This window comes from Buceros rhinoceros, unplaced genomic scaffold, assembly GCF_000710305.1.
Source record: "Buceros rhinoceros silvestris isolate BGI_N320 unplaced genomic scaffold, ASM71030v1 scaffold4202, whole genome shotgun sequence".
NCBI lineage: Eukaryota > Metazoa > Chordata > Aves > Bucerotiformes > Bucerotidae > Buceros > Buceros rhinoceros.
Window position 1 is genome coordinate 25,500 of NW_010400516.1, and position 11,491 is coordinate 36,990.

At 41.6% G+C, this 11,491-nt stretch overlaps 1 protein-coding gene across 1 annotated transcript in view; it reads right to left on the reverse strand.

Annotated features, from left to right (window-relative positions):
- Nucleotides 1–11,491, reverse strand: part of GRIN3A (glutamate receptor, ionotropic, N-methyl-D-aspartate 3A) — a gene marked incomplete at its 5' end in the record, with an annotated part of 42,840 nt that overhangs the window by 17,337 nt on the left and 14,012 nt on the right. Inside the window, 2 exons of the mRNA XM_010131880.1 lie at nt 446–561; nt 1,955–2,100. Coding sequence (XP_010130182.1) covers nt 446–561; nt 1,955–2,100 — 262 coding nt within the window. The remainder of the gene's footprint in view (nt 1–445; nt 562–1,954; nt 2,101–11,491) is intronic.

Here is an 11,491-nt window from a genome sequence, read left to right on the forward strand (position 1 = left end):
AGCAGGAATCTTAAGCTGACTTTTAAAATGGGAACAGTATTTATCTGCTTCAGATGAAAGCAAAACTGTAGAACAGCATTTTGAACATATTTCACTGAGTTTTGAACATGTGTAATGACAGTGAGCCTACAAAAAGCAATCCTCATTTCAGGAGCTACTTTATTTCACTGTGAGCAGTGAAATGGACTGTGCCTCCTACTTGTTTGGAGATGGACTGTCTGACTGCTTTGAAGAATTCCTACATAGAGCATGGCAACAGATGGTACAAGTGATCTGAAAGCTCAGAAACCACAGAAAAGGGTGAAACCTTCATTGTGCTTAACCACTGGGCATGTTCAAGGGATCCACAGTTTTACCTGCATGGTTTCATTGAGAATACCAAATCACAATAAAGCAAATGCAATACAAGAGAATTAGAGCAGTGTGTTATAAAACTGAGTATTACCTTCAATGGCAAAGGGTTTTCCCACAGTTAGAAGCTTGCAGTCAGCATCTATTGATACTTCATAATCTAAGAGTGCTTTATCCATGATGAAGGCATCAAGTTTCTCTGGATCATGCCTGTATTTAACACCAAAGTCAGAAAAAGTCACTTCACAGTCTAAGGCTCGGTGATGCTCACTGAATGTTTCTCTAAGCAGTTCTCTGGAAGATGACTGCTCAAAAATGGATATCAGGGACTGCTATTTTAAATGCAAAACTGATTTATATTTTGAAGAAGAGAATTCTGCATGAAATACAAACTATGCATCTAGAACAGGACAGCGGCTGCAGGACTTGTTTTGCTCCCGTGAAATACTACTGATCTGAAAGGTGGAAAATACTACAGCCTGTTAGACTTCATAGCATGAAGCTTTAATGGAAAAGATCAGAAACTGTTAAAGTAGTAGTGGTGTCTTGTTTTGTTTGTGATGTTAAAGTTACAGTCATGAGAGCAAAAATGCAGGAGGTTATCTCATACGAAGGTGTTCCTCCTCCTTCCTCCTTGAAAATGAGTTAAATTAATTTCCTTCCCAGGTCAGTTTTTCTCTATGTTCAGTCTTTATGAACAGAGAACTGAATTTTACTAACACCATTATTTATGAATAAAACACTTGCATAAAATGATGATGTAAGAGTGGCAGTGCCTGTTCTCATCTGCTCTAGGGACTGCCCCCTCCACTCTTGTCACCCGAGAGGTCCATATTCTTCTGGTGTGAAGTTACATTACTTCATTGATTCCAGTTTAACCCAAGGGAACTGCCATGTATCTTAATTATCATTAGGATGGGTCTGGGAAAAATATGTAAACAGGAGACAACTTCTGGTGAAAAATTCTCAGGCCATCTGTTTGCAACTTCTATGTGTAAAATGAATGAATGATTTCAGGCTTATTATCACCTCTGCTGTTTCCTGTCAGAGTCAATCAATTGTGTAACCCCAGATTGTTAGGCACAAATATCTCTGAAGTTGTGACACTGTGATTCCCTAAAGCAAGAATACTCGGTGTTTGTTACTTTTAATCTGTCTAATGCTCCTTTTATTAATTTTAAAGACAAATATTTTAAGATTTCACTCAGAACCCTCTATCCTCCCAGCATGCTGAGATGCTGAGGAACCTCATTTGCAACTTTTACTTGCTCTGTGCTTTTTTTCTAAATGTTTCTCGCTGCTTGATGAAGGGCTCCCGAGCACAAAAACCTGCCAGGATTTATACATTGCCCATGGTTGATGGCACCCTAGCAGTTACCGCAAAGCACTGCTTCCCCTGAAAACACTCCAGCTGGTGCTACGAAAGCTTGCTCTCCAAGTATCACTCCCTCGGGTGATTATGTGCTTTCTCCTCTATCTGCCATGCTCCCTTCAGTGACTGTTTTGTGGGATAAGTGACTCTGAAAGTGGGAAACCCATCACCACTTTGGTGCTGTGAAATCTGCTGAAGAGACCAGATCTTCTTTTGCATGCAGAGGCTCACTTTAGATATGCCACTCCATCTGGGGTTGCAGGGACGTTGTACCGTCGCATGTACTCATGCATCTCCGGGAAGCTTTGCCGCACATAGTCTTCTGCGCTGCTTTCTCGCACAGTTCCAAACCGAAACCCTTGGGATGGGTGGTGGAGCTGAGGAGATGAAATTACAGATTAGCACAGTCATTTGCCTCCTTCACATCTGGTATCTTGGTCTTACGTGTGAACAGTTTGTCAGAAATTCCCAATGTTCAGAGACCTGCCTCTGATGTTTGCCTGCAGTCAGCTTTCCACATCACAGAAAAAGTTTGAAAAGACTTACCAGGTGACTGATTAGCCTGTTTATATACTTGCAGGGTTTTCTTCAAATGTGAAAAAATTTCATTTGAGAACCCTTGAATCCAGGTGTTTAGCTGGATTATTTGTCTTTAAACCAGTCAACTTTTCAGGAAGTGTCATGAGAAGCCTCTAGGTTTGCTAGGATCCACTTTCTGGGGCTCAAGGTAGCTAAGGAAGGCACACAGACTCTGGACTTGTTTTGGCAGAATGTCTTTTATTGACTCCTTAAGGATGAGATTTAGTCTTCTGCCAAAGTGTGGCACCACCATTTCATTTCTATAAGCGTAGACACCGTAGCACAGACCACTGCTGTCTTCGCTGCCATTCTCCACAGAGAAATTTCTCCACAGAGAAATTAAGGACTGAAGTGTTGTGGACCACAAAAAATCCTGCCTGGCAATGAGAAGGAGGAAGAATACCCCTCAGCACAGTCCAGGCTGTAAGCTTGATTACCAAGCTACACATACACAGACAATTTTGCACAACTGGCTCCACCATCTGTATTAAAGGCCTGAGTAGTCTGGAAGTTCACAAGTTTCACAGACCTCTCTTTCTCAGGTACCCAGTTTGTCTTTGGAGCATTTACTGACTTGTGGGGAAATTCCCAAATTGCAGTGGAGGTGTCAAGGTGGTGACCTCTACTATGCTAAGCAAACCCTTGAGATGGCCGACTGTTGCCAAGACCATACTCGTTGGCAAGCCTTCAGCAATGTACCAGCCTCTAAAGTGTCAAACTTTCAGAGCACCAGAAGCCAAGTAAAGCCAAGGCTGAAGTAGTCAAGTTCTATTTTCTTCCCAGGAGGTTCATGGTCTTCACAGCAGCTCGCAAAGATGATCTCACTATGGTCATGTTCTGCTTTGCAAAGACCAAGCAAAGAGTTATTCTGCTGGTCCATCTGGCTCTCTGCATTATCATCTTTGTAAAACAGATTGTAGGACAACGTAAAGCCATAGAAAAGACCTCTCCCACTCTTCTCTTTAATGACGCCATAGATAAAAAGAGTATTTCTAGCTTTTTAAAGAATAACAGGGGTAGGGTATAAACACAGTTGTCTAGTTCCATCTGAAAAGGAACAGAAAAAGGATTTTTGGATGGTATTTTGATGTCCTGGAAACTATATATATGCTGTATTTATGGTACTTTTTATCTGGAAAGTGGGCAGGTGCTTTCTGCATTGTGCTCTGTTGATAGGCTCCCTGTGTTGCAACCCAAGAATGAGACCTTTCGGTAAACACCTATCTGAGCCTGGAGGGAGTCTTGACATGTTTTTGGAGGTCTTCTGGTCTGGATGACCACAGGACAAGCAATGCAGGCTGTGCCTCCATCTGGAGCTGGCCATAGTGCATGCTGTGCCAGAAGGTCTGTGGGCGCAGAGGGAAATGTTCTTGCCTGGAAGTGTGGAAACAGCATTCAAGTGCCAGAAGACATAAATAACAGAGAGTTGTTCTCTGACAATATATCATGGAGACTTCCAGCAAAATGCTGTCAGACCAAATCTATGCCTAAGTTTGAGACATTGAAGATGACCTGCTTAAAGGATAAGCTTGGAGTGGTCTCCATGCACTCCATGTCCCAAGAATCTTGTTGCCACAATCTGTGCTATCTTTTTTAGGTATTATTTCTTGGCAGTTTCAGTGAAGAGACTGAAAAACCCACTGAGGCTGAACACTGAACCATACTGTCACCTTCCAAGTTAACTGAGGTTTTTGTTGTATATTGTGGCTGCTCTCGTTTTGTTAGGGATAGAGTTAATTTTCTTCCTAGTAGCTGGTTCAGTGCAGTGTTTTGGACTTACTGTGAGAATAATGTTGATAACACACTGATGTTTTAGTTGTTGCTAAGTAGCACTTATCCAAAGACATGGACTTTTCAGTTTACCATGCTCTGCCAGTGAGAAGGTGCACAGGAAGCTGGGAGGGAGCCTGGCCTGGACAGCAGACCCGAACTAGCCAAAGGGAGATTCCATACCACAGAACGTCATGCTCAGTGCATAAACTAAGGGTGGTTGGCTGAGAGGGCTATATTGCTGCTCGGACATCAGTCAGAGGGTGGTGAGCATCTGCATTGCGCATCATTTGTCTTTTCTTGGGTTTTATTTCTCCCTCTTTTTCCATTATGATTACTATTATTAAGTATTTTATTTAATTTTAGTTATTAAACTGTTCTTATCTGAACCCACTGGTTTTACTTTTTTTTGATTCTTCTTCCCATCCCATTGGGAGGGGTGAGGAGTGAGTGAGCACCTACCTGGTGCTTAGTTGCTGGCTGGGGGTAAACCACAACTGTGGCCCACCTAGTGATGCCAATTGCAGTGCAACATCCAATCTGCAGGTAAAGGCTCTGATGCCTGACTTCACTGGAAAGTATCCCTCACTCAGACTGTCACTCATGGCTACATCTAGCTAAATATTTAAGCCTCTATGACAAAGGCTAGTACAAGAGAGAGGGCAAACCAAGTCTCCATGCAATTTTCTGTCCCAAATGCTTTCCTCAGGAGTGTCCATGCTTTGCTTTGTGTTGGGCACATTGTCAAATTTCACCACAAATGAAGACAAGAGTAGAATATGTATTAGATCAAAAGTCCACCTGGCTTAATATCCTGTCTCTAGCAACACCATATGTCTGGTGGGAAGTCTCGGGGAGTCTGTGTAAGGAAGTCATGCAGTGATCCTTTGCATCCTATGCTTTACCTGCTTCTGGTAATCTATGATTTTTCTTAAGCATAATAATGTGTCTGTAACTTTGCATTTGATGACTCTTGACTCCTTTTATGAAGAATAAATCTTATGAGTGTTTTAATCCTCTATGTTAGTAGTGTTTTAATCCTTTATGTCTTGTGGGACTTCTGTTTTCTTCTTACTGCTTCTTACTCCTTACCTAAGGAAAAGGTTTGCTTGCAGCTATATGAATGGTGGATTAACAATGGAAAGTGCTGCCAAAAGCAGGTAATGAACTACCTCCATTATCCTCACTGCTGTTCTGCTAAGACTGCTAAGGGTTACTTGCTCTACGGAAGATGATAAAAAACTTAAGAATGGAAATAAGACTCATCAGTTGTCACTACTGCTTTCTTACTTTCTGTGATCCTTTCCTGGGAGGATTCTGTAAAAAGATGGAAACCACAAGTATCTGAGTCTGGACAGGACAGGTAAATGACACAGTCTTCCTGTAAGTCTTGCCTTGTTAGTTGTCTCTTTTTTTATTTTCCTTTTCCATTTCTCATGTTCTGTTTCTTTTGTGTTTCTTATATTTTAAGAGTCCCATATTGAAAGTCTTTCTGTTTTCTATAAATCAGTAAGAGAATCCTAATGCTTAGGGCTTCAGAGAAATCACGAGCTCTGAAAAATCAGCATTTGAAGAATCACAGTTTGAAGAATGGTGAATGGATTTTATTTTTTTTAACTGGTGATTTGTCAGAGATAGTTACTTGCTTGTTTTTATTGGTAATAGCAAATACAAAAGCTATCTTATTGGTAAGAAATAGCTGTCCAAATTACAGGCATTTTTAGTATGTGGGGACTACAATTCTATGTAAACTGTGTTTTTTCATTCAAATCTCAGTCAGTGTGAATGGTGAATAACTATCACAAAGCCAGTAACGGATACTAGGAGCAGTTGACACTTTATGTATCCATAGAGTACCTGGAGATTTGCTGGCTGATTAAAGTATGGTTAAAAATAAATGAATGCAATAGCTACAGCTCCATCTCCAGACATGGGCCTTCTTGACTCTCAGCTTAGATAACCTTAGAAGGTGCCTCCAAAATCAGACATCTGTGGCTGTAAGAAATCAAAAGAACAAGGTTCGTTTTGACCTAGAGATGCCTTCAGGGGACATTGAATTCCCAACTTCACAATTCATTGAACAAGTTGTAAAGGTTGTTATGGGTACAGATGATATATTCCATGTTTTTCTTCAACTGCCAGACCTCCCTTTTGAAGATCTGGGAGCAAAGGAAATCACTTGTTTTTTTATAGGGTCATTGCTTCTGAGTATCGTTTCTCCTCAGGCAGCAGGCTAACTCTGCACTGCCAAGCAGCCTCTCCCATGCAGTGCACGGGAGCTAAGCACTGCTGCTGCATGTGGGACTTGTTGGTGTTTAGTGAGTTTAGTGAGTAACCAGCTCTGTGCACGTCAGCTACCAAGGCCATCACAGCAAACTGCAAAACATGCTGACCGAGGTGCTGTGTGGGAGATGTAGGGGGATGTGAAAGATCTGGTCACTGTAACAGTGTGGGTATGAATATATCAATGGCGTAGTTAAATCCCAATGTTTTTCAGGGGTTTAAAAAGCTATTTAGTGTTGCTGGTTAGTGTCTCTTTCAAAAAAGGTGAAGGCTCCATCAAGCAGCTCAAATACTGGAGATCATAATGGTAAGCTGAGTTTTATTCTTGAAGCACTGGTGCATACCACAAATGGCCATACTGCTCAGACACATCCCAGATTTTTAGATCCATCTCCCCAGTACACTATGACAAAGCTGTTGCACATGACATTGTGAGACACATGGTGACCTCTCATTTGGATCTGGTACACGTGGCAGCATCTCAAGAGATGGTCATGAGAACTCTTCAGCAGAGGGAGCTGAACACCTGTTGTCTTGAATCAGTAATCTGATTTCACAGGTTCAGGGCTGTGGAATGCTAAGACCAGAGGATCTTGCTTCATAGGTCAGGGACGGATGGTTCAGGAAGATGACCTGCCTACTATGAAGACAGAGCCCTTGGGAGGGAGTACTAGGAAATGCTGCTGCAAAGTGCAGGATGAAGGTGCAGGAGAAAGGCTAAAGAGGTTTGGAAATGAGTACACTTTCTGAAATTGGGATACCAGTGCTGTCCCTGTGACCACTACGTACAATATCTACTGCAGGATGGGCTCTGCCAGCATTTCCAAGAGTAAGACTCACTGTTCAAGAAAAGGTACCATGGGTAAGAAAACAAATAAGGGGTAAAGTTTTCTTAGACTGTGTAGGAAAACAAGCGGTAATGTGAATGCCTCCAGGTGCTGAGATTAAATGATTCTTAGGTTACTTGAGTACTGAGGCAGGGAGGTCATGTAGTGTTTAAAGAAAATCAAGACTCTACAGAACATCCAGATTCTCTGACAGTACCAGGAAAATCTTTTGGATTTCTGAGAATCTTCTGCACGCTGTATAACAGTGTGCTACTAGACAAATTATGTTTGTGCTTCTTACTGTCAAAAGCAAATACTGCAGCTACCAGTTCCCTTGGCTCAGCATCTTACTTCTAGATCTTCCTGATTTCTGTCTTCTGTTGTTAAAACATCTGCTGAGTGGGAAGTGGAGAACTTGTTTTATCTGGGAAGTTGTTGACAAGAACTGGGCATCTGCATATATTTATGGCTTGGGGTGCCAATTATGCATGAAAATACTGATGTGATAAAACCAAAGGAGCAGAAACAGGAAAATACAATCCTGAATGTCAGGGATTTTGCATTACTTGGCACATTCCAGTTTATGTAATACAGCACCGTTGAATTCAGTGCCATCATCTAGGCTGAGAACACCTAGACTCAAACTTGAAAAGACTCAGGCATAGAAGCGTCCTATGCAAGTTGTGATTTAAAACTGAAAATGCATGAGATGCTACCAGCAGTTAATCCTGACATACTCTAAAGTTGGACTGTTGGGTTTTGAGGTCCTTGTAGCAGGCTCTGGCTTCCGTATGACCTTTCAGTGCTGCAAAGCAAGAAGATTTGGCTCTTTGGTGCCCTGGTTGTTATGTCTCTTGTCATTTTGAGGTTTGCATCACACTTGGATGTTACGTATTTTTGCCATGTGTAAGAACCCCAGGTGATCAGAATATAAATGCAGTAAAAAGATGGTCTTAGCTCCAAAAAAAGCAGGCAATACAATATTGCCTTCTGATCCCATGGAGTTTGAGCTTGCTGGGAGCTGTGAACAGACAAGGAGGGTCTAAGCAGAGCAGCTGTTGGGCAGTGAAATTATGTTTCTTTTCTATAAGCAATGAAGTGACTGAAATCTAGGAAATGCTTTCCCAGTCCTTGATTGATGGGATGCACTAGCTGCCTCACTGAATCGGATTCAGAGCTGTTCTGTGCATCTTGGTAGCTGGCTGGAGGAAAAATGCTTCAGCAACTCAATTTCTAATCAGCATCTCAAATCATTAAAATGATTTTATCGTTCATTCAGTTAGCCTCTCCTTTCCAAAATTCAACTCCACATATTATTCTTTGAGGGAAATGAGAAAAGGGCAACCCTCTGTACAGCAGACTGCAGTGCCAGTGACTGCACCCTGCAGTGACAGATAGGGAGTTAACATAGCTTCAGCTTTTGCCACCACCTACACTACTGCTTTTTAATTTTAATAGGATATAGGAAGGGGGAACATGGCTGAAAACACTTTCCTAACTTTTACAACTTCTGAGGAAAAAATATTATGAAATAATAATTTGGTAGCTCTGCTCCAAGATAGTGCTGGTTACCTCGTGTCATTACCAAGTGTGGTGTTTAATGGATATCTCGTATATGAGCAGAATGGCTATTAGAGCCAGCATGATCTCTACCAGGGAACTGCTGCAGAATCTTGAAAACGGTTTCAGTTGCTAATCACTGGAGAGAGGTAGCATTAAGTGGTCTGGTCTGCTGTGAAGAACTGACAGCGGTTTTAGAGATCTGTAGTTGTGCAGTCTTCTGACTTTGGCACATGAAGCAATATTTTATCTTACCTTATTAACCAATATTTTTAAATGGCTGTCTAGCTGCTAATAGATTTCCCATGACCCATTGATAAAAGAAATGCAACTGGTAGTGCTAGGCAAAATTTCAGGGGAAAAAGAACAAAACAAGCAAAATTTAAAAAATCCCAAACAATGTGGAAGTAACTCTGTTCGTGGGCTTTTCCTTACTTATCTGCAAGAGTTTCTGAAAACCAGCTAGTGAATATTTATGGTGCGCAGAGGGAGATAAAAGAAAATAAAATTATTCACAGTGAAACACATGAATTTAAAATTTTAGCAGATGAAAATTCACAGCTGAACTTCTGGAATTGGAGGATTTGTTCAGAAATTGTCCCATGTCTTGGGAAGTGGAGACATTCTCAAGGCCTCCAGGAGATGGTGTATGCAGAATGTATTTGAAAGCTCACTTTCCCTTCTCTGTTGCAAAAAGTGTCAGTGAAGCTGATTCTGGGCTTGCCAGGATAATGTCAGATTTCGTTAAAATCCTGTCACTTTGAATCCAACTCAGATAGGTCATTAGTTGGCATAAATCTTCACAGCTGCATTGAAGTCAATAAGCAGTTTCAGTCTAGAAAAAAATGCACAATCCAGTGCTGACCGTTTATTCTCCTGCTTTGTAACAAATGCGTGCATAAAAAGAAATGGCGACTTAGGTTTTTGATTAAAAAATATAAAGCCTCTGTATTGATGCTCCCTGTGTGAGTGCTAATAATTAAAGATCTGCTCTGCTCCTCTGTGTGCTGCAGCAGCTGTATAGTCAAGGGATGAGATCGGGGACTCTAGTCTGGTAGGCAGGTTAATTTCTGAAGACCGCCCTGCTGATGGAATAGCTGTGTAGAGTTTTAGTGCAAAAAGCTCCACAAGAACAGAATTCTGGTGTGTTTATTCCTGATTCTTAAAGAGTTTTCTGGACAGAGGGATCTCTGAGCTGGGATTTATTCTGAGAGAGCCAAGAACTGTAAGATAGTAAGTGTAAATTGTTGTAGGAAAAATGGATAGACTAAGGAAAAAAACAAGGATGTAATTACCAACTAGTAATAGATCACTATTTCCAGTTGTTTTTCAGCAGCACAAAGCAGCTGTAAAAATGCTTCAGACTGAGTCACTTCATCGAGCATGTTCTTCTGCTTCCTATCTGTAAAACAGGGCTAATGCTGCTCTAAGGCAGGTGAGGTCCTTTCCAAATTAGAAGCTAGGGAAGGAGACCTGTTTGTTTGAATACATGCTCAAACTACCAGAGGGACATGGTAGAGGGACTGCTTAAATAATTGCTTTTGTCCTTCCATCCTGAGTCTCAGGTCTGTGGATGAAAAGCTATCATAGCTCTCTACAAGCAGCTGAGGGCTGGAGGGGGAAACCTAATGTGACAGTAGCTTAAAGTGGAGGTAGCTTTCTCACCTTCAAAGCAATAATCTTTCAAATCTTTTTTCTTCCAAATTTCTCTCGCTGCAGTTGTTGGTGGTTGATTAGGGCAACACTGTCCGTCCTCCTGCCCCCTGACCATATGGCAGTCGTCCCCCAGCTACAAGGCATGAACACAATTCTCTGTGGTGACACTGGCTAAACTTTTCAGGCAAGGCCACTGTTCTGTGGTATCCAGGAAAGAAAGAGACAATGGTTTCTTGTTGCAAATGGGCCACCAGTTACTAGGATGAAGAGGTTTCCAATAGCAGATTGTGGAACCGTCTGCCAGCGCAGCCCTAATTTCTTAAACATATGACTTGCGATTGGCTTTTGGTTCAAAAGCATCAAATGAACACAATGTTCAATAACCAAATGTTATTTTTTTCCTGTTGGAATCCTGTTTTTAACAGTGAGGCATGTGTTCTGCACTAAGTGTGGAAGAAAAATGATGGGCTCATTTGGATGCCTTGACTACTCGCACAGTGAAATACAGACAACGGCATTAGACTTTACCTAGTGTTTGGTCAAATCTTATTGTACTCAATGAAAACTTAACCCCTTGGCATCCCTGAAATCCAGGGAATTAGTGTGGGAGCTGACTGAGGACTTCTATCACTGGGAAGGTGAGCCAGGACAGAACACAATGTCTGTGACTTTTGTGAACAATAATAAATATCCTCACTGCTGTTAAATCAGCTGTACGATGATCTTCCATCTGCGAAGCGATAAGATCGACCTTATGCATCTTCACTGTTTTCTGCTCCTCTTCGCCAGTTACTTCAGTAACATCTCATATTTCTCTGCTTGGATTATTTTCTCGCAAGGGTCTGAGCTCTATCTATGATGCCATTGCTATTTCTGGTGGTGGGCCCAGCTTCCTGTTTTTTAAAACAACATGACACATGTTGTCAAGCTACATACTGCAGCTTGAAAGTAAGAAACTGACATGAATGCAGCGGGGAGAATGATAAAACACATTAATTCCTTCTGGTGCTGAAAGAACAACCTTTATGACCTGCACTACATGGAATGAAGATGGCAGGACTTCCTCCCTTCCACCCCTACCCCTACACTCTTT